This window comes from Castor canadensis, chromosome 11 (genome assembly GCF_047511655.1).
Source record: "Castor canadensis chromosome 11, mCasCan1.hap1v2, whole genome shotgun sequence".
Taxonomy (NCBI): Eukaryota; Metazoa; Chordata; class Mammalia; order Rodentia; family Castoridae; genus Castor; species Castor canadensis.
This window is the reverse complement of record NC_133396.1, coordinates 41,861,616-41,884,553: the sequence shown is the minus strand read 5'-3', so window position 1 is coordinate 41,884,553 and position 22,938 is coordinate 41,861,616. Positions and strand designations below refer to the sequence as shown.

The window sequence follows — 22,938 nt, the reverse complement described above, 5'->3', positions numbered from 1 at the left end:
TCTCTTCTTGTCTCCTGACCCGTAAGACACTTAGAGGCCACAGGTTTGTTCCAGAGGCCTTGAGACTTGGGGTCTGGGCACCTCAAAGGGAAGCCAAAGGCTTTGTCTTGAGGAGGCTGGAGGGTTCCAGAAAAAGAATCCTCTAAAAAAAGGATTGGTTTCTTCCCTCTAGGTCAGATGGCCACTGTCTGTAGTGTCAAGGGGCTCAGCCTTTGGGCATTGCTTTCCGACCCCTTCTCCCACTAAAATGTTTAAATGCTTCTTATTACTGTTTACAAAATGTATTTGCTTTTTGGTTTTGGGTTTTCAATTCCGTCTCTACCTTCCAGCCTCCCAAGTGCTGGGATTATAAGTAGCTATTACCATGCCTGACTAACAAAGTGCTTTTGAGACCATTTTATCTTTTAAAAAAATTTTTATTATTATTATTATTTTAATTTATTTAGCAGTCCTGGGGTTTGAACTCAAGACTTCATGCTTGCTAGGCAGGTGCTCTACTGCCTGAGTCACTCTACCAGCCATTTTTTTATGCTTGGTATTTTCAAGATAGGGTCTCCAGAATTATTTGCCTGGCTGTCTTTGAACTGATCTCTGCCTCCCAAGTAGCTAGGATTACAGGCCTGAGTCACCCATGGCCAGCTTTATTTTTTTACTTCTTGGTAGTACTGGGGTTTGAACTCAGGGCCTCACACTTGTTCTACCACTTGAGCTGCTTCTCCAGCCCTATCTTATAACTCTTTTTGTTTTATCTAGTAATCCCATAGAGCAGGCAGTTAGGCAGGGTGATTGTTTCCGTTTTATTGATGAGAACCTGAGTCCCGGAAGGTCACATAAATAACGGAAAGTTCTCTTCCCACCCATGACCCCTTTGCACTGAGGTGCACTTGACTCAGGAACATCTTGGGAGCCTCTCCATTACAATTGTAACAGGAGCTGGCCTGCCTGTGGTGGCCAAGGAGATAGTGAGCCTGAGCACTTTCTCTTGATTTTCTCCAGCTGTCTGGGGCCTCTATCTAGTTTCCTCAGCTTGGCTGAGGAAGCTTAGAAGGTGTGGGTCAGAGAATGCTGTTTCCAGCCAGGGGGCTTGGGCCATCACAGTGCTCTGTCACTGACTTGCTACACAGCCCATATAGGTCGTGACACCATTCTATGCATCAGAAGAGGATGGCTGGTTCAGGTCATCTGTGGGTCCCTTCCCGTTCTGAGACGCTATTGTCTGGTCCGTTTTCTTGTTTGGTTTGTTTGTTTTGGGATTTGAACTCAGGGCCTAGGCTTGTTAGGCAGGCGCTCTACCATTTGGGTCACTCTGCTAGCCCTCTGATCCCTGTTTGAAACTTCCCTCCAAGAAGGTTGGGCTTTTTTTTTTCAGTACTGGAGTTTGAACTCAGGGACTTGAGCTTATTAGTCAAGCACTCTACAACTTGAGCCACACCCCCCAGCCCTTTTTGCTTTAGTTTTTCAGATAGGGTCATGAGCTTTTGCTCTAGCTGACCTCAGACCTTGATCCTCCTTCCAAGTAGCTGGAGTTAAAGGCATGCACTACTATACCCAGTTTCTTTTTCTCTCTCTTTTTTTTTTTTTGGTGGAACTGAAGTTTGAACTCAGGGCTTCACACTTCAAAGCAGGCACTCTACCATTTGAGCCATCTCTTCAGTTCATTTTGCTCTGGTTATTTTTTGGAGATGGGGGTGTCCAAAACTATTTGCCAGACTGGCCTAGAACTAAGATCCTCCCAATCTCAGCCTCTGAAGTAGTTAGAATTATAGCCATGGGCCACCAGCACCCAGCTCCCAGGTTCTTTTTTGAGGTAAGGTCTTGCTAACTCCCTCCTCCACCCCAGGGCTGGCCTTGAACCATGATCCTCCCAATTTCTGCCTCCCAAGTAGCTGGGATTACAGGTGTGAGCTACCAGCTCATGGCTTAGGAGGACTTTTGTGAATGATAGGAGTGGAGGGACCATGCCATCCTGGGATGTTCTTATTCCATCCCAGGAATAAGAACTTCTTAACTTATCTGTTAAGTTCCTCAATTCCAAGGTTTTTAGGGAGCTGGGTGTCTGAGATAAAGACAGTCTAGCCCCAATGATGCACTGAGATGGCAGCTTCTTAGGCACAGTTCCAGCAAGGCCAGGGGTCAGGGCACTCCCAGAGCTACTTCCTGCTGGCTCAGTGGGCAGGGAGTCCAGGGTGCAGATTGCTAAGCAAGAGGAGGGCAGGGTAAAGAGCAGACTCTGGCTTGGCTTCCTGTCTTTGCTGATTGGTATGGAGGAAATTGGTTTTCGACCAACATCCTCAATGTTCTCTTGCCTCTCCATGGCATCATTACCCTAATACACCCTGGCTCTCCTACCAGCCTGCCTCTTTCCTGTCTTTCCTCCCACTCTACCTGTGCCATGCGTTTCTGGGCAATCACCCAGGACTGGCTCAGCCTGAAGAATTCAGATACTGAAAACCCAGGGAGTCCCATGGGTTGTGGTCCTTTAATCAGAAATGTATATAGGGCTGGGGTGTAGCTCAGTGACAGAGTGCTTTGCATACATTAGGCCCCAGGTTCCATTCCTAGCACAAAAGAAAGGAAAGGAAGGGAAGAAAAGGAAGGGACAGGCACAGACTCTGAAGTCAAAGAGCCTGGTGTATCACCCAGGTAAGTTACCTTGCCTCTCGGGCCTCAGTGTTCTCCTCTGCCACCATGGACCCAATGCCCAACTTGCAGGGCACTTTTGAGAATGCAATGAGTGGAGTGTGTGAAGTGCAGTAAGGAGTCCTCAAGCCATGTGATTTCCCTTCTTCTTCCCTTTGTTCCTCTGAGCCTTGACTAGCCCTGCACTGGTTCATGTTTGGAATATGCAGGAGCTCAGGGCTCTTGTTTTCTCTATATGGAAGAATCAAAGGCTTTTGAATGTATTTTAGAGAAAAGGGAGTAGCATAGCTCAGATTTTCATTTCTGGCCCTCCAGTTCCTCCCCTTTCAGACTTCCCATTGTTATTCCCCAGACCTCATCTCCCCTTTGCCTCTGCCCTGTGTCCTGGAGCTCAGGAGGCCCTGCTGTGTTCCTGGAAGCCTAGACTTCCCTTTGAAGCTGTAGACTTGCCTGATTTTTCCCCCCAGAAGCATATGCCAGCAAACATATGTCCCCAGAAGCATCTCTGAGGGCATAGAAAGGGCTCCTGGAGATCATATGGTCAAGTCTCCTCATTGCATGGGAGGAAACAGGCTCCTGAGAGAGAAGTCTTTTTCTTTTCTTTTTTTGCAGTTCTGGGGTTTGAACTCAGAGCCTACACCTTGAGTCACTCCACCAGTTTTTTTTTATGTGATAGCTTTTTTTGAGATAGGGTCTCCTGACCTATTTGCCTGGGGTTGGCTTTGAACCACAATCCTCCTAATCTCTGCCTCCCGAATAGGTAGGATTACAGGCGTGATCCACCAGCGCCCGGTTCAGAAACAGAATTCTTATCAAGGTAACACAGCTGGTTGAGGCTAGAGCATGTTTGTCAAGCCCAGGTCTCCTGACTTCTTGTCCAGGGCTTTCTTTATTTGCCGACCCTGTTATCACCTCCTGGTGGTCCTATGCCAGAGTCTCTACCCACCTGTAATCCCAACTACTCAGGAGGCAGAGGTAGGAAGACCACAGTTCAGGACATGGCCAAAGTTAGCGAGACCCTATCTGAAAAACAAGCTAAAAGCAAACAGGATTAGGGGTATGGCTCAAGAGGTAGAGCAGTTCCCAAGCAAGTGGGAGGCCCCTGGATTCAACCCCCAGTACTGCTCTCCCCTCATCCCCCCCCAAAAAAAATCCCTACCAGTTACCAACTCTCAGCTAGGGAGCCTGGTCAGAGGCTCTGGCACGTTTGTGCTTTAGCATCTTAGTGTGTGACACTTAGGAGTACAGCCTAGTGCTGGTCAGTCCTAGGTATGAAACCTACCTCTTTATGCTACCAGGTACACTGACTTTGGGAAAATCCCCTATCACTTCTCTGTGGTCAGGTTTCTTTGTATGTACAATGAGGCTGATAAGACCCACACAGGGTAGATGACAATTGTACCCAGAGCCTGACACAGTAGACTCTGGGAAACTCTTCTTGACAAGGGGGTCTCCTCTCAGCCTTGCCTGAGTCCATGCCATGATTCAGCCATGCTGGTAAGCTCTGCAGACCTCTGGGATGCTGTTGACTAGCTTTGTTGAAATATTTATATCATATCCAGTGCATATTCCAACTATAACCCCAAAACCGTAAGTGCACATCCTTCTGCATTCCAAACTTCCCCTTTGTCTGCGAACCAAGTTCAGTCGGGAATCTTGAGCCCCTGGGTGTGAGTATGTAATCAGTATCTGTCTCTCTTCCCCCCAGCTTGTGCCTTTCATCACCAGGAACTACCTCAAACAAGGCTACATGGAAAAGACTGGTCCAAAGGTAAATTCTATCACTCTCTGGGAGGGACATTCATGGCCCTGTCCCAACCACACTAAGAGGGCAGAATTTGGGAGGTGTGAAATGGGGAGGGAGGGAAGGGAAGAACACCAGTGTCAGTGAGTTCCTGGGTTGAAGGACTGAGTGGAGGCTGGGTTTTAGCTGGTGTGTGATCCAGCACTACCCAGGGCTTCTCCCTCTCGTGCCCCGCCCCCATCCTCATCGCCATGTTTCATTCTTCTGAACTCCCTCTACCAACTCTATCCCGGGAAAGCAGGACAGCAAAGGGACAGGTTTTGGGTTGCTGTTCTAGAACATTCATGTGCTGTGTACCAAGAGCCCACCAGGACTGTCCAGGGAAGAGAGGCTGAAGACTAGTCTAAGAAAACACACACATCGCACTCCCTCCCTCACCCTTAGGCTGGCTCCCCTTGCGAAACTGCCTCCCTCCCCAGGGCCTGGTCCTTCTCACTTATCTCTGAAGGAAGGGAAAGCCAGCTGCCCCTGTGGGATGGAGCCAAGGTGCTGAGGGGGGTGAGGCTCCAAGTCTGGCTGGAGGGGATCAGGTGGTTGAGAAAGGAGGGAGAGGAAAGAGGAAGAGAAGAGGCCTGAGGCAAGTGAGCTCCCTTACAAGTGGCCACATTCCAATGCTTTTTAAAAGGTTGAATGTGGTGTCAGGGGAGAGAGTGAAAAAAGCCTCAGTGAGTTGGAAAAGTGGCTGAGAGTTGTTTCAGAATCTTCCCTCCCTAGCCAGGCACAGCCCTCCCCCCAGGTTCTTGCTCCAGTCCTGACCTAGCTTAGAATTTGGCCAAGGCCAGCACTTTCAGCCCTGCTGAGCAGCAGCCACTTCTGATTTCCCCAGCTTCCTTTTTCTTAGCCTTCTTTGTCCCCAGCCCAAGAAAGAGGAGGCAGCACTAGAGGCAGTGTGCGCGGGGAGGGGAGAGCAGAGCCTTCTCCAGCCAGAAGAAGCATTTGGGCTTCTGACTGCAGAAGTCAGACTAGAGAACCCGAGGCACGGACCACCCTTGATCCCCAGCTTTGCATCCCTGGTAAGAGGTTCCCTCTTCCGCAGCAGAGAGAACCTTTCAAGAAAAGATGGTTTGCCCTGGATCCCCAGGAGCGGAGGCTGCTGTATTACAAGAACCCCCTGGTAAGAGCCATTCCACAATGCCCCAGACAGATGTGAGCCGTGCTTGCAAGAGACTAGCAGATAAACCATGTCCTGGAGCACCAGGGCTGGGGAACACCTGTGCCCCTGCTTCTCTCTGTCAGCTCCTGTTCAGGAAGTCCATTCGGGTTTCCCCAACACTGCCAACTGTGGTTAGATACAGTGTATTTCCTCCTCCAGTCCCCAGGTCTCACTTCTACCCAGGAGGCCAAGAAGTGGAGTGGTTAGAGATGTGGGCTCTGGTCTCAGCCCTGACATTGTGGTGGTGTGCCCAGGGCAGGGAATGCACTTAGTTTTCTATGCCTCACTTGGCAAAAAATAGGCTTACTATGAATGCCTTGCTCAGAGGTAGCGATGATGAGTGTATACATTGTTGCAAAGCACTCAAATTCCTGGTGCCTAGTGCCCTATGTATAAATGCTAAGTATATTTTCAACAGATGATATGTGGAAGGGTTTATAAAACCTTTCAGAGTCACCCTGGGAGAAATCCCAGCAGTGGCTCTTATAATCCTTTACCAAAATAGAGCTTGGGGGCTGTTAGGGCTGTCCAGCATGGCCTTTGATGACGAGGTGCCTTTGGTTTTCAGGATGCCTTTGAACAGGGCCAGGTTTTTCTCGGGAGCAAGGAGCAGGGATACGAAGTATATGAAGACCTGCCCAAGGGCATTCGAGGGAATCGCTGGAAAGCCGGCCTTACCATCGTCACCCCAGAGCGGAGGTTCATCTTCACCTGTGCCAGCGAGAAGGAGCAGCGGGAATGGCTGGAAAGTTTGCGGGATGTCCTGTCCTGCCACTTGTCACCCCTCCACCTCCTCAGTGAGAAGCAGGGACTGGGGGTGGTTCTTTTGGCTGAGGGCAGAAAGGGGTTTCTTCACTTGGGCTCAGCTGTGAAACCACAAAGCCCTCTGTGCTTTCCATGGCCTTCCTTCTGCCAAGGAAAAATACAGACCTTGCACATTACTGCCAGAAAGTCCCCTTGGCACCCAAGTTCCTCTAACTGGGCCCTTCTCCATGTACTTCAGGCAGAGTTGGGCCTCTGCAGAACCCTAAGCTGGCTCTACCATGCTGGGCTGGGCAGCCTCCTCCCCTCCCCCTTCCTTTTCTCATGAGAAAACCCTGGCCTGGTATTATCAGCAGAGGTCACCCTGCTAGGCAGCTCCTGGAATTCTGGATTCCTCCCCACCCAGAGAGAGGGTTATTTTTAGTGCCCTTCTTTTCCCCTGGGTCCTTCCCTCTGTCTCTCTCCTCTTCACCCCAAGCATGTCACAAGGAGGTGTCCCTGTCTGCTGACAGCCTTGCCTAAGGGGAGATGTGCTGAGTTAGGGCAGGAAGTTTCTGGCTTACGGGCCTGGCTTCTGCAGGGAAAGAAGTTCTGTGCTTGGAAACATACAGACTGAGCAGGTGACCCCACACAGCAAATTGGGGGAGCCCTTCTGCTCTATGAGTCTGACCAGTATGAACACAAACTCTCCTCACTGCCCTGGTTCCTGAAGCTACAGAGCCTCAAGAAAGGATGCAGAAGCAGGCCTTAGGGAAGCCTTCTGTTTTCTGTTCTCCATCTCTCTTGTTCTCTCTCCTTTTCTCTTGCTTTCTAACCTGCACCCCTCTGTCTCTCACTCTTTTAGTCTGTTTTTAAATGCTTTGCTTTTCTTTTTGAATCTATTTTTTTTAATCCTGGCTCCCTCTGTCATTGCACCCCTGTCATCCTGCTGTCCTCTTCTCTCCAGAAGGACTGCACTGTCTTGGCCACCTCCCTCAGCCTCTTGTTTCCCTTGCAGCTGCATCAGCAGGGAGTGGAGGCAGAAGCAGGTGACCCATCGCTGAGGAGCCTGTGGGCACTGAGCACCTGAGTTCCTGGTGGCCTTGCCTCCAGAGAACTCATCTCTGCTCTGGTTGCCCAGCAGGGGTGCCTCATAGCCAGCAGCCATCCCAGGCAGTGATCTCTGCCATGACTGAAGCTGTGACTTATCCTCCTACACCCTGGGCTTCCTCCTGCTGCCACTGCCCAGCATCAGAGAGCTGCAGATCAGGTGCAGAGATGAGCACGCGGCCCTGCCACACACACCTTGGCCTGACATGTCCTGAAGACCCAGAACTTTCTCACATCTGAAATAGAGGCGCTGTAAGAAAAAGGCACCCAGAGCATTGTGCAAGTGCATTTTGCCAAAAGAAAAAAAAAAGTTTAAACTTAACCACGAGTAAATAATCAGACAAATGCAAATTCACATTGGGTACCTGCTGCTAAACAACTAGCCTGGACTCTTCAAAAGGTCAATATCATGAAAGATACAGATACACTAGAATACAGGAAACTAAGACATGGCAACCAGATGCTGTTTGAGATTCTTGATTGGGCCATGAATTAAAAAAAAAAAGGTGTAAAAGACATAACTGAAATATTGAGAAATCTGAATATGGATGTATAGTAGCTATTGTAAAATCGTGATAATCATGCCGTATTTGTATAGGAGAATGTTCCTGTTCTTAGAAGATATTGCTATAGTAAAATGTAAAAATGACACCTACAGCTGATTCTTAAAGAGTTCAACAAAAAATTCATGTATCCAGTATATGAACAGAATGTGTGTTATTCATAGCTATACTTGTCTCTCCATGTGTGTACATACATATATAGTGTACAGAGAGATCGTGCCACTGTAAAATGTTAGTGACTGATGAATCTAAATGAAATATAGGTGGGCATTTATTTTCCTATTCATGCAAATGTTATATAAACTTGAAAGTTTTCATATTAAAAAGTTGAAAAATAATTTTAAACATTGTTATTAGTATGTAATGGTTATATGTGGGGTTTCCCTGAAAAGTTGAAAAAATTTTAAAACATCCACTTTTTACTCTTCAAAAACAGTGGTTTTTATGCAGAGTGCTTGCCTAGCATGCATTAGACCCCAGGTTCCATCCCCAGCACCACAGAAAGAAAGGACGAGGTGGGGTGCCAGTGGCTCACTCCTAGAATCCTAGCTACTCATGAGACAAAGATCAGGAGGATCATGCTTCAAAGCCAGTTTGGGCAAATATCTCATGAGACCCTATCTTGAAAAAAACCATCATAAAAAAGGGCTGGTGGAGTGGCTCAAGTTGTAGGCCCTGAGTTCAAACTCCAGTACTGCAAAAAAAAATGTTCCTGGAAGCTGGGTGTGGTGGTGCATGCCTATAATCTCATCACTTGGGAGGCTAAGGCAGGAGGATTGTGAGTTTGAGCCCAGCCTAGGCTACATTCAGTGAGATTAAGACCAGCCTGGGCTATATAGTGAGACTCTGACTCAAAAAGCTAAAAAGAGCAAGGTGCTAGTAGCTCACGATTTCGGTTCGAAGCCAGCCTGGGCAAATAGTTCATGAGACCCTGCTGGAAAATACCCATCACAAAATGGGACTGATAGAATAACTCAAGTGCTACAGTGCCTGCCAGTAAGCATGAGGTCCTGAGTTCAAACCCCAGTACCACCAAAAATTAAATCAATAAGTAAAATGCTCCTGTGAGAGTTCCATCTTTATGCACATTTGAGAAGAAATAGAAGCCCAGATAATAACAAAATGATGCTACATTGATGATCATAGCACTCTAGAAGAAGCAAGCTGAGGACACACAGTTCCACTGGATCACAAGGCAGAGGGCCACTCAAGGTCTGAACCCGCCACTAACTTGAGACCAATGGAAAATTCACTTCTCCAGCACTTTGCCTTGGTTTTTGACTTTCAAATGAGGAAGCTGCACTAACTATTAAAACTGAGTGTAAGTAACAAGTATTTCTGACCACCTCCCAAGTGTCGGGGGGCCACTATTCCAAGCCCAGTGGAAGGCCGGCTAAGATGAAGTGGCCCCTGCTGTCACGGATTTCAACTGCAGGGGGCAGCAGTCCTTAACCAGGGCAGCACTAGGAGGGAGGAAGGACAGAAAGGGGAAGCACAGGCTGCCCTGGGAGTGTGCGGCAATAGGGCTTACCCTAATGGAGAGGGAGAAAGAAGTCTCCTTCCTCTCCAGAAAGTGATGTTGAAGTTAAAACCTCTAAGCTGTGTAGAGGTTGGTCAAGGGAAGAGGGTGAAGAAAACACTTTAAGCTAAGGGAAGAAAATGTTCAAAGGCCCCAAGATGGGAAAGAGGAACTGAAAGAAATCTCAAGTGGCTGGAGTGTTCCAGAAACAGATGGCCAAGACCCCTGCTCAGTGATTGGTTGTCCCTTTCCTCACCTTTCAGGGGAAATAAATTGGGAGTTCAGTCCTCACTTCAATGGAGACCCAGAGGCTGAGGACATTCCTTAAGTTCCCCAATCAGAGGACAAGCAAGACTTTGTAACCGGAGTTCTAGGCCACAGGCCCAAATCTAGGGGTTCCACATGTCAGGTCCAGTCACACCCCTCAATGAGCCAAATAAAGAGATGAGGGGTAGTGGAAGGCAGAGAAAGGAGACGTATTATACAGCACAGGCATGCCAGAAGAGACAAAGTAAGTGTTTCAGCCCATTTTGAGGTTCAGACATAAGCTTTAGGTTTAAATAGAGGGAGAACTGAGGTGGGGGGGGAGTTGGAGAGAGGTATGCATAATTAAACAGCCCCAGTTACAGTGTGACCTGGTTGTCATTAATTCAGTTCTGGCTCTGAGGAGGTTCTCTAGAAATTGTTATTGCTGTCATCACTTGAGGAGAGCATTCTGGTTCACATAAGATGACTAAACCTGCTCTAGGGTGCAGCCTCATCATTACAGGTGATTGTCCTCATTAAGGGGGTGGTCTGCTCTCTGAGGCTCTGCTGATCCCTTCCTTGGGGGAATTTTTGGTTCTCATCGTGAGGATGTTACCCATCAGTCCTGTCTTTCCTGGATTCCAAGGTGGCTGCAAGGAGAATAGTTCAGAGCAAAGACAGATACAAAATGGAGACAAGGATATCAAGCTTTTTGTTACTTCATGGGCCCAGATAAGGAGTCAGTGCTTTTAGCAAAAAGTTTCTTTTTTTTTTTTTTCTTGACAGTACTGGGGTTTGAACTCCCAGCCTTGTGCTTGCTAGGCAGGCACTCTACCACTGGGCCATGACCCCTACCCCTTTTGCTTTAGTTATTTTTCAGGTAGGGTCTCACACTTTTGCCCAGGGCCACCTGAATCACAGTCCTCCTATTTTCACCTCCAGCATAGCTGGGATGACAGACAAGTACCATCATGCCTGGCTTACTTGTTAAGATGGGGTCTCTCTAACTTGTTATCCCTCTCTTTTCAGAAATGTGGCTGTGAAATGGAGACGAGAAAGAGAGCTAGCTAGAGGGAGGCTTAGATCAAAGGTGATTTTTTTTTCCTTTGGTACTTGGACTGAACCTGGGACCTCATATACATTAAGCAAGTGCTCTACCATTGAGCTACATACCCAGGCTGACTTTCTTTTCTTTTTTTTGGAGTAGGGGGCAGTGCTGCAGTTTGAACTTAGGGTCTTGTGCTTGCTAGGAAAGTGCTCTGCTACTTGAGGCATACCTCCAGTCCTTTTTTTGTTGTTTATTTTTATTTATTTATTTATTTGGATAGGGTCTTGCAATTTTGCCCTAGACTGGCCTGGACCCTGGAATAAATTTGGAGAAATACATCAGTCAGGATAGACTAGGTTATGTGGAAACAACAGTCCCCACTAATCACAGTAAGCTCAGTGCTTCACCAGTGCACCTCTCTCCCTAGGGGGCCAAAGGGAGTCTGCCCATCTTAGCCACTCAGAGCCCCAGGTCTTCAGATGATGGCACCGTCTCCATAATCCAAAAGCTGGGAGAAAGATGCGAGGACTTGCTCACTAGCTTTTAAAGCTGTATCTCCTTTGAGCCATTCTCTCTCACAGTAGTCACCGTGGATCCAAACAAGAGGGCTTAAGGATAAACATCTTGTGATGGAGTCCACTCTACCCCTCAGGCAGCAATGATTTCATCATGACAAGCCCCTCCCCAAATCCTGAGATAATGAGGAACTGGATCACATCTTTACCAGAACTGTTTAATAATTATGGATACCTCTGGTCCCCTGCCCCAGTTCTTCTTCTATTTAAACCTAAAGCTCACATCTGTACCCAAAAGATGGGGTTGAAATATTGACTTTTCCTCTCCCCACAGTGTGCCTGTGCTACATAATAAATTTCCTTTCTGTGCCTTTTATCACTACTCTCTATTTAGTGTATGGGGGCAAGAGGCCTGACCCGACCCACTGGAACCCCTGGAGTAGAGGACCCACTGGAACCTCTGGCCTATTGGAAATAGCTACAACCTTGTGCGTTTTGAAATAGTTGAGTTTGAGCCCGGGAAAGATGGGGTAAAGCATAAGACATTATCAATTCATTTGAACAGATCAGAGAGTTATGGGTTCCAGTCTAAGACTTTTGAGTCACTGGGGAGGACCAAGTTCTCTTCCAGTCACATTTTCTTATTGTAATGTGCTTAGGGCTGGAATAAGAGGCAGGCGAGGAGAGAAAGGGAGAGCAGCAGGTGCTAGCTCAAGAAAACTCTACTATTTTTTATCAGGGAGCATGTTAGGTACTGTGCTGTCAGCCCTTAGAAGAAGTCGGGGGACAGTGGCACAATTACACATTATGATAGTGATTTTAAAAGTCCAGAGGTCAGTTATTCCATCTTGACTGAGCATAAGAATCACAGGGAAGGGAGGCCAGAAGGTGGTTTTGGATTTTTTTGTTTGGTGGTACTTGGGTTTGAACTCAGGGCCTCATGCCTGTTAGGCAGGTGCTGGAACCATCTGGGCATAGGGTCCAATCATATATATATAATATATATATATATATATATATATATATATATATATATATATATATATATATATATATATATATATATAAAATTGTTGGTGACACTGGGATTCGAACTCAGGGCCTCACTTGTCTTAGCCACTTTGCCAGTCCTTTTTTGTGTTAGGTATTTTTGAGATAGGGCCTCACTACTTGCCCAGGCTGGCCTCAAACTAGTATTCTTCTGATCTCTGCCTCCTGAGTCGCTACTGTTGCAGTGATCTGCTCTCAGGTGTGCTGTAGTTGCCGGGAACTGTGTCTCCTGCAATCGAAGAATGAAAATCACAGACAACAGGGTGAGCAAAAGAGTAGTTTTATCTAATCAGAGAGGAAAGGAGTAGAAAAGCGCCCATTTACATGAAATGAATTTCAGAAAGGCTGAGCCCTCCAGGCTCTTTGTCTAGGGTTTTTGTTTTGTTTATGAGGATTTTATTTCCTGACTGAAGGGAAGCTGCTTGTGCCTCAGTGCTATTGGTCCATTCAGGGGATGTACATTTGTGCCAGCCGTGGACATCTCAGGGGCACTGTGCATCGCTCTTTTCTTTTCCCCGCACACCAGCGGGGCATCCTATCAGAGCATGGCTCACGTGCCACTTATGAACCGGTTTCACGGCCTGGGCACAGTTTCAAGATTACCTAGACTCCCACACCTGTTTACCTCATCTGTGTCCTTGGTTAAGTTTCCATGGAGTTCCCCGTTCCTGTTTTGCCTGATCATTTTCTATCTCTTAACTTCCAGTCTCACTAGGATTACAGGTGTGAGCCACCGGCACCGGGCCAGGAACCCCACAATGAAATCAGACCATCTGGGCGTAGGGCCCAATCATCTCTCTCTCTCTCTCTCTCTAATATATATTTTATTTATTTTATATATATTTTATATATATCTTGTATTATTTTATATATCTTATATTATATATACCTTTATATATATTTTATATAAAATTTGGTGGTGATACTGAGATTCGAACTCAGGGCGTCACTCTTCTTAGGCAGGACCACACGCTCCGGCCATTTTTTACTTAGTTTTTCAGATGTGGTCTGACGTTTTTGCCCAGACTGGCCTGAGACCCTGATCCTCGTACTTGTGCTCCCATAGCTGGAATTACCGAAGTGCACCACCAGGCCCAGTGCGATTTGTATTTTAAAATTGTCTCAGGGGAGGGGGTGGGGGCAGGGGGGAGAAATGAACCAAGCCTTGTATGCACATATGAATAATAAAAGAAAAATGAAAAAAAAAAAAAAGAACTAAACCTGGGTTCTGCTCAGAAAGGGGGCAGGGAAGGGTGGTCCAAACAATGTATACACATGTGAGTAAATGTAAAAACAATAAAAAAGAAACCTATAAAATAAATAAATAAATAAATAAATAAAATTGTCTCAGGTTTTCTTTAATCCCTTACTACTAGTTAAAGGGGGTGGACACCTAGTGAGCGCATCACTGCACAGGAGTTCCCGAATCGAACTCTTCTCCCAAGAGTTGCCAGGGCTGCGTCTTAATGGGGACGGGGGCGGGGTGGGGGGGGAAGGGCCACATCAAACTTTGGGGTGTCTGCGGGTTCCCAGCGGTTGGGGCGAACGGATTCCCACATCAAACCTTGGGGTGTCTGCGGGTTCCCAGCGGTTGGGGCGAACGGATTCCCAGGAGGAGGAGGTCGCAGCTGAAGGCCATCTCCGCCAGATGGCGGCGCGAGCAGAGCGGCTGCGTGCAGCTGTCTGCAGCACTGGACCCCGGGGAGGACCTGGGCGAGGAGTGGAAGAGGCGAAGGGAGGAGGAAGAGGGGGAAAGGAAGAGCAGGGGAGGAGCTTGGGGAGACGCGGGTCCCGACTTCCTAGGGCGGCGGCGGCGGCCGGGAGACCATGGCTGGCCTGGCCTCCAGCTCTGCGATCCCCGTGTGGCTGGGCGAGGACGACCTGAGCTGCATCATCTGCCACGGGTTGCTGGTCTGGCCCACCACGCTGCCCTGCGGCCACAGCTTCTGCCGCGATTGCCTGGGGAAGGTGTGGGGCGCGGGAGGGGCTGGGAGCCCCTGGGCCTGCCCCACGTGTCGCGAGGCCTTGGCGCCACGGTCGCGGCTGCGGAAGAACACGCTGCTCGAGGACCTGGTGGACAAGTACAGCCGCGCCGCACGCGAGCTGGAGGACGCGGAACTCGCCCAGAGCCCCGCCCCCGGGCCAGGCCCCGCCCCTGACTCCGCCCCCGACCTCGCGTCCCAGCACCGCCCAGCACAGCCGCGGGTAGGTAGGCGGGGCCGCAACTCCACTCGCTCCTCCCACTGCCCAGGCCACCTGCGCGGTTCCCTCTGTCCCTCTCAGGCTCTCGGGTCCTCTTCCACTCTTTCTTCTCTTACATGGCTTTTCTCAACCTAAAAGTAGAACCTGCCCTCGGGAGGATCTTTGGCCATTCCAGAAAAGATTAAAGAAAGAGAAAAACATTCGAAATTCTATCAAAGATGCTATGCACCTCTACATATTTCCCCTTCTTTCCAGTTTGCGATGTCTCTGATTTTTTTTTTGGAACTTTGGACTCAACCCTGGGACTTGTGCATGCTAGGCAAGCACTGGACCACTTGAACCACGCCCCAGCCTGCTTTTTTTTGTATTTTGTGTTTGCGATAAAGTCTGCCTAACTTTGCCTGGTCTGGGCTTAACTCCAGGTCTTCCTATCTTGGCCTTCAGAGTAGCTGGGATTACAGACAACCATGCTCAGCTCTCTGAAAATTTCTTATTGTGGTAAAATACATACATCATAAAATTTCCGTTTAAACAAAATTTTAACTTTTATTTATTTATTTTGCAGTACTGGGATTTGAACTCAGGGCCTTTCACCTTGAATCACTCTACCAGCCCTTTTTGTGATGGGTTTTTTGAGATAGGGTCTCACAAGCTATTTGCCCTGGCTGGGTTCAAAGCACTATCCTCCTGGTCTCCCTTAAGCCATCCCTGGGAGGCATCAGTGGCTCACACCTGTAATTCTAGTTACTTGGGTGGCAGAAATAGAAGAATCAGTTAGAGGCTAGCCTAGGGAAAATAAAAGCAAGACCCTATCTCAAAAATACCCAAATAAAAAGGGCTGGTGGAGTGCTTAAGTGGAAGAGCGCCCACCTAGCCAGCGTGAGGCCTAGAGTTCAAACGCCAGTGCCGCCAAAAAGCAAAACATTGATTTAGCCAGGGGTTCACGCCTGTAATCCTAGCTACTCAGGAGACAGAGATCAGGAGGATCGAGGTTCGAAGCCTGCCCTGTCAAATAGTTCTTAAGACCCTATTTCCAAAATACCCATCACAAAAAAAGGGCTGGTGGAGTGGCTCAAGGTGAAGGGCCTGAGTTCAAGCCCCATACCGCAAAAAAAAAAGTGTGGGGGAGAATTTTCAGACCCTTCCTTGTACAACCAAGCTGTTCTAGTTAGCACACTGTCTGTCATTTTCATCTTTCTAATAAACCTGCTTTTCTTTTTTAAAGAAAGTATACCATTCAATGGTATTAGTCATATTTCCAATATTATGCAATTATCACCACTGTTTCCAAAATGTTTTCATCACCACAATCAGGAACTCTGTACCCATTAATCAATAGCTCCTCATTCCCCCTCCCTCAACTGTTGATTGTGTCTAACCTACTTTCTCTAAATTTTCCTATTCTAAATATTTCATATAAATGGTATCATTCAATATTTGTTCCTCTATATCAGCTTCTTTCACTCACCATAGTATTTAAGGGTTGATTCATTTTGTAGCATGTATCAGAACTTCTTTATTTTGTATGGCTGAATTATATTGCATTGTATGGATATACCTTGCTCTGTGTGTGTGTGTGTGTGTGTGTGTGTGTGTCTGTGTGTGTGATTTTTAAGACAGAATCTCCATAAGTAGCCCAGCTGCCCTTGAACTCATGATCCACCTGCCTTACCCTTTCCAGTGCTGGGATTATAGGTATGTGCCGCCATGGCCAGCTGGGATATACCACTTTTTAATCCATTTATTCATCAATCAGCATTTGATTTTTTCCCCTACTTTTTACTTATTATATGACTAGTGCTGCAAGTGAACTTTGTTTTACAACTGAGTTCCTATTTTCTTTTTCTTTGGTGCTGGGGGTTTAACCCATGACACCATGTATGTTAGCCATGCACTCTTCCACTGAGTTACAGCCTCAGCCTTCTGAGTTGATTTTGCATATGGTGTAAGGTAAGAGTCCAACTTCATTCTTTTGCATGTGGATATAAAGTTTCCCTGCTAGCATTAATTGAAAAGACTCCTTTCTCTTCTGAATAGTCCTGGCACCCTTGTTAAAAACTCTTTGACCACATAGCTGAGGGTTTATTTCTTGACTGTATCACTATTCCAGAATCACAGTGTTTATGTCTCCCTCTATCTAGGTGGCTTCTGGGTCCAGTTTTATGGAACCCAGAAGCCCAGCTTTGTTCTTTTAAAGGTAGCAGTACAGAAGAGCACCACAGAAGTCATGTGGGAGCTGACAGAGGTGGCGCAAGAGCTTGTGAACATTGTCAAGAACCTTCAGAACCAGAGAGCCCTTTCAGAAACTGGAATAGAGAAGGAATCAAGCATCCTGGGCATGGTAGGCTCAACTGGGAGAGGAAAGAACAGAGCTAGGAACAGAGATAGGGGAGCTCCAACTGCAGCAGTAAGAATTTGTTTGCAAAGAAGCTGTAGTAAGTCTCAATCTTTAACTGTTGTCTTTACTGCCAAACATGGATGATTCCTGGAGGTGTGTTATGGAAGCTTCAAGTGGGCTATGACCCACTCTACCTAACCAACTCCCTCTCTCTCTCTCCTTTGAGGTACGGGAGCTTGCAGGCACTCTACCTGTTGAGCCATGCCCCCAGCCCTGAGTACTGGGATTACAAGCATGAACCACCATTCCCAGCAAATGCATTTCCATGCTGCAGCACAATGGTTATGTTTTATGCTGGTTATTAGAAAAAAATTAGAAAATACATAGCATTTTACAGGAAAATAAAGTAGGCTGGAGAATAGCTCAGTAGGAGAACACAAGTTTAGCATGCATGAGTGTTTAATCCCTAGTACAATCAAAAAATAAAAATAAAAATAAAAAAGCAAAAACCAATACTCTATACCCTACCACTCAGAAATAAGCACTCTTCAATATTTTTGTTTTGCTGTGTATTATTCCAGATTGTTTTCAAGGAGAGTGTTTTGATAGCTTAATGTTGTTTTTAAAAGCTTGCTTGTAATTTAATGAAAAATTATAGCTGGGTGGCAGAACTTTTTTTTATTATTATAATTGTTTAATCTTCTGTACCAGTGGGTGGCAGAACTTGAGCATAGTATTTGTTGGGTTCTAGAGGATTTTCATTGAAAGTTATTTCAATGAAATAACTTTCATAATAATTATAAATTTCATTTATAATTTAATGATTCATCCATAGGCCCCTTGTTCTGGAGAGTAAGTTTCCTTGGCTTCTATGAAGCACGTGACATCCAACACATCTGAGGGAAAAATGAGCAATATTCTCTGCCACCTGGAAGAAACTCAGGAAAAATTACGGGGACACGTCACATGGAAAGAAGCTCCTGCAGAGCACACACACGGTGAGTTGATTTTGTTTAATGGGGAAGGCTAATCTGGAAGTTGGCAATGGCAACTTTCACATGCCATATGGCATTTCCAGTGCCATGGCTTTGCTTTTTGGAGACAGGATCCCAGAGCCCGGCTGCTTTATCACTGCGGTTTGTAATCAGGTAGGAGCAGTTGAAGGCATATTTGTGGCTGAGTACGTTTGGGGACATGCTGAAAGGTGTTCTTTGTCACAGGCTGTGAATAGACAGAAACTTATTTTCTAAGACCCATGAATGCAGGACCCACCTTACTGCTCCTCTGTGTTATCTTCCTGAGGAGAGTTGGAAATAAGCTACTTTTCACTTGTTTTTGTTTTTTTTTTTGAAATGGAGTGTCACTATGTTGCCTAAGCTGGTCTCCAGCTCCTGAGGTCAACCGATGGTCTTGCCTTAGACGCCTGAGTAGCTAGGACTTCCTTCCTTCCCTTCCTTCCCTTCCTTCCCTTCCTTCCCTTCCTTCCCTTCCTTCCCTTCCTTCCCTTCCTTCCCTTCCTTTCTCCCTCCCTCTCTTCCTTCCCTTCCCTCTCCTTCCTCTCCCTGCCTCTTTCTTTTTGTCTTGCTATGTAACCCACCTCTGCTCTGGAACTTCCTATGTAGCTCAGGCTAGCCTTGAAACTCAAGAGCCTCCTGCCTCTGCCTCCTGGTGCAGGAATTACAGGTGTGTACCACCCATGCTGGTTCAATTTCTTAATTCTAGAGAGAAAAATACTTTCTGAATGTTCTAATAACAATTAAGTGAATCAAAAATCTGAAATGGAGGCTGTAAAAAGATCTAGAATGACTTGTATAAATGGCTATATAATTTAATAATGATAATCTCTATATTTCTTGTTAACCCTATGTGATAAGATGATTTATTCCTAAAAAGATTTAAGATAATGCATTATCTTACCAATTATTGTGGTAACCTATATTTTTGTCTATTTAAATCAGGTAAAAGTGATATGCATTACTTAAAAAAAATCTAGAAAATTACATGCCAGTGAAAGAATTTAATAGTTCTGTTAAAAAGTATATAACTTAAAGTTAATATGGATCACTGGATAAAAGATACCTTTAGTATACCCAAACGACTAACAAATCAGTATCAGTATGATGGGATTAGAATATTTAACAGTATAACAGTAAAACCCTTGGAATGTTGCTGTTTACAATGATTGCTCCTTTAATCTTTTACTCACCTGTAAATGAGTCTACATTTTCTATCATCTTATTCAGGTTAATTTTTTCACCTGTAAGATGAGGTACAAATGAGACCCAGCCACAATGACTCAGGCCCAGAGAACATGTTATAAGACCTGACATGGTGGAATGAAGCTCTAAATTCAGACACTGATCCTAATTTGTCCTGAAAATGCACACATTTTCATTCTCAGATGAGCATGGAATTGAAAACTGCAGGTCTAAATATGATAAATGTATAGTATAGAAGAAGAAATTCCACAACAGTCCATCAAATTCTATACACAATAGTGGTAGGAAATATAAAAAGCACTACTTGACATCCTTTATACTTGGCCTGTTCCACATTAAAATTCAAGAGCAACTGTGTTCGACTACCTCAGTATTGTAAGATTTAAAAGCAATATTATAATTTTACTCTATTCACCTACCTAAAATATTGTAGAGGCTACTTGTCGTTACTGAGCACCTTTGGTTCTCCTTGTGTCCAACACCATGGTCACCAAGAGTTCTAGTGTTTGCTGACTGTCTCATTTAAATTATATACTTTCTGGTGGGAAATTCTCATTTCTAGGTCCCCTGGTCCCCTGAAGATCATCATCTGCTTTCCTTTCTTCTGAGAAGCAGTATTAGTTGGTAGAAAAGGTAAACCTTTGAAATTGTATAGACTTGGGTTCAAATCTTCATTCTGTCACTTAGTATACATGGAGTCTTGGAAAAACTAATCTTCTGTGACTGATCCTCTGTTTCTACATCAGAGAAATTAAGATAGTAGCCTACTTTACAGAGTTGTTTTAGGACTATTAGTAACATGTGTCAAGTGCCACATATTAACATATTTATCGAATATTTTTAAATGTGGCAATGAGGGAAACAAAGAATCAGAGGGGCCAAGAGGACAGGCCAAAAAGCTAGTGATGAAGAGAATTCTTGGCCTTATTCTGCAGAGAAGACCTCCCAGGATCTGGTCTGGTGGATGGAGTAGAAATTCTGAGTTGAAAGCATTTTCTTCACTGGGCAAAATGGAAGGTGTCTGTCCTGACAGATACTCTCCCACTGGTGACAGGGTGTTAGTTGGAATGAAACAATGTGTTAGCACACTGGGGAATCATGCCAGGACTTTGGTCCTGGAACTTGGAGATTCTTCACTAAATATTTGTCTTGCTTCTACTTTATGTTAATTTCCTGTCTTTCCATTTACTAGTAAAACTGACCAGAGTCCCAGGAATAAATGCCTATTTAGATTTCCTCCTCTGTGTCACCCAGGTCCAATGACCTCGTTCATGACTGTCATTGGCAAACCAAGAGGACCACAATAAATAAATATCTATATGTTTTTATGATTCATCAAGGCATTCCTTGTGCAAAGAATATATTAATTTAGTCATTATTAATTCCATATAAATTTTTGTGCCCATTACAGTAGCTGTTTGAAAGGTAGTAGAAGGAAGACAAACATACTATTGCTCTTCAGATGTTCAAAACCAAGGTAAAGAAGAGGAGACCCCCACAGACATTACAATAGAAATGAAAAGTATAGTAAACTTTACAATTATTGCCAGGCACTGGTGCCTTTCACCTGTAATCCAGCTGCTCAGGAAGCAGAGATCAGGAAGATGAAGGATCAATGCCAGCCCCGGGAAAATAGTTCGAGAGACACTATCTCAAATATACCCAATATTAAGAAAGGCTAGTGGAGTGGCTCAAGTGGTAAAGCACCTGCCTAGCAAGCATGTGGCCCTGAGTTCAAACTCCAGTGCTGCCAAAAAAAAAGTTATAATTTGTTAGAAACACTATCAAGATCTTGTAATTCCTCCAGGGACAACTATTTTAGAAGTTAAAGAAAAAGCTGAGACGTAGATAATGGAATTGGTGAGGTAGCTAGGTAGTGTAGTGCTTGCCTGGCATGCCCAAGGCCTGGATTTGAACCCCAAAACTGTTTACAAAAGGAGGGGGCTATAGATGGGGCTAAGGGTGTGGAACTGATACGGAGAAAGTAGTGCTCTGGGATGGAGAAAAGATATAAGGAACCAGTCATTTTTGGTTGCTTTTGCTTTGGGAAAAGTAGTTTTACTCCATATGGGTTTTGATTTTTCTTTTTTTCCAGTACTAGAGATCCAACTGAAGAGCTCTCTACCCCTTGAGTCATTCCCCCAGCCCTAGAATGCAGATGATTAAAAAAAAGCTGGGGTGTCATCTGGGGTCATGTATCCCTCTTCCTCTGAGCCTTAATTTCATCAGCTTTTTTATAAGACAAGAGATTTGATGAGTCAGTGGTTTCCAGACTTTTGTATTTCACAGACCAGTAAAATGACAAAAAAATTCCAATTTTTAATTTTAAGTAAATGTGTACAGCAATTATCCTCTATTTCAGCATGTGTTCATAAAACATTTTTAAGCATCAAAAATGTGTTGAAGTCATACATGTAGGAGAGTAGATTAAAGCACATTTTATTTATGAAATTTTTCTAAATTTCACTTTCTATCACACTTGTCTTACTTTGCTGAGGATGATGAAAACTTGTTCATAGACCAGCAGAGATCAGATCCTGCTATTTATTTTTTTGGCAGCATGGAGTTTTGAACTCAGGGCCTCACCCTTGCTAGGCAGGCAGTCTACCTCTTGAGCCACTCTACCACCGCACAATCCTGTCATTTAGAAATCCCAGGAGACCTATTCTGCAGAGTGCCTTTTGGCTCTGACATCCTGTTCAAATAACAGGATTGGGACTGGGGGTTAGGTTCAAGTGGTAGGTGGTTACCAAGCAAGCACAAGGAACATGTTCAAACCCCAGTATCTCCCTAAATAAATATTAAATAAATAAATAGCCAGAACACTCCCTTTCCCTCTCAGTGTTACCCAACAAGTAGGTGGTTATGACACCAAGCACACTCCTTCTCAGGCAGCATCAGCTCCAGAACAGATGCCCTGTTTGGTCCTAGTCTGATGCCTTTCCAAATCGATCTCTCCTTCCTGCCCTGTGCCCACCTTCCCATATCATATGATCCCCACAAACACACATAAACCACCAGAATCACTAGGACAACCAGGGAATTTTCTTTCATGCTAGGAGTTCGTGCTGGACTGCTGCTGGCTGATTTCTACTTTGACTTCTATATTCAAATCTCCGGAAAACACTCTAACTCAAAGCAGTGCATCTTCAAAGATCCTTTCCCAAAAGGAGACTAGGTAGTACCTAGAGTGCCTAGTACCTTAGTCTCTGGAAGTGACGATGAAGCCAGCTGCTGTAAAGATGTCCACAGTCTCAATCTGGTAAACCCACCTTTAGGACTACTGTAAACGTACAGTTGAACACAAGGGCGAGACTCTATGGCATTGGAGTTGTGTGGAGGCTGGGTAAAGGCATGAGAGTCAGAGATCACCCTTGTTTGAGGGGCGGTCCCAGGTCGGGCCACGCCCACGCTCCCTTGCGCCTCGGCCCCGCCTCCCGCGTGTTCTATTTAAATCATCGCGGGCGGCCTTTGCGCAGGCCCAGTGCTCTGACTACGGGACTGTGGATTCGGTGTGCTTTGAGGGTGCCATGGAGAGTGACAACCGTGCTGGAGTGGGAGCTGAGCCCTGGGCTCACGCCGAGGCCTTGCATGTGAGTCGGGGCCAGGGTGGAGGAGGAGTGGAGGAATCCGCTCACCCGCTGTCAGGGCTGGGGTCCTGTCTTAGCAAGTCGCCCCCCCCCGAGTGGGACTCTCAGTTCTAGAGGGGTCCCCAGCAGCCGGCCAGCCCCACCGATGTTGCGGAGACCCGAGGGGGCCTGTCAGCAAGGAAAACTCGCTCACGTGGTGA

The 22,938-nt window shown here is 45.9% G+C and overlaps 2 protein-coding genes across 12 annotated transcripts in view; both read left to right on the top strand.

Moving 5' to 3' along the window:
- Nucleotides 1–8,349, top strand: part of LOC109683327 (arf-GAP with dual PH domain-containing protein 2) — a 44,317-nt gene extending 35,968 nt beyond the window's left edge. For 3 of the 9 annotated variants that reach the window (XM_074046414.1, XM_074046413.1, XM_020159119.2), the window contains exons 8-10: nt 4,349–4,411; nt 5,481–5,558; nt 6,166–7,342. In XM_074046414.1, the coding sequence (XP_073902515.1) occupies nt 4,349–4,411; nt 5,481–5,558; nt 6,166–6,687 (663 nt within the window). In that variant the 3' untranslated portion in view covers nt 6,688–7,342. The other 6 variants (XM_074046412.1, XM_074046416.1, XM_074046417.1 and 3 more) reach the window with 4 other exon arrangements.
- Nucleotides 8,350–14,144: 5,795 nt separating this feature from the next.
- Nucleotides 14,145–22,886, top strand: LOC141413793 (E3 ubiquitin-protein ligase RNF135-like). Of its 3 annotated transcripts, XR_012438690.1 has the most exons (4): nt 14,145–14,598; nt 16,793–16,932; nt 17,765–17,927; nt 22,208–22,886. XR_012438690.1 is itself a non-coding variant. In XM_074046422.1 (3 exons), exons 1-3 carry the CDS (start codon nt 14,217–14,219, stop codon nt 17,783–17,785), a joined length of 543 nt encoding a protein of 180 aa, XP_073902523.1. In that variant the 5' UTR covers nt 14,145–14,216; the 3' UTR covers nt 17,786–22,886. The 3 variants fall into 3 exon arrangements, 2 of the variants coding, with proteins under 2 accessions (XP_073902523.1, XP_073902522.1); XM_074046422.1 differs by having other exon boundaries at nt 17,765–22,886; XM_074046421.1 differs by lacking the exons at nt 17,765–17,927; nt 22,208–22,886 and having other exon boundaries at nt 16,793–17,692.
- Nucleotides 22,887–22,938: the final 52 nt, after the last annotated feature.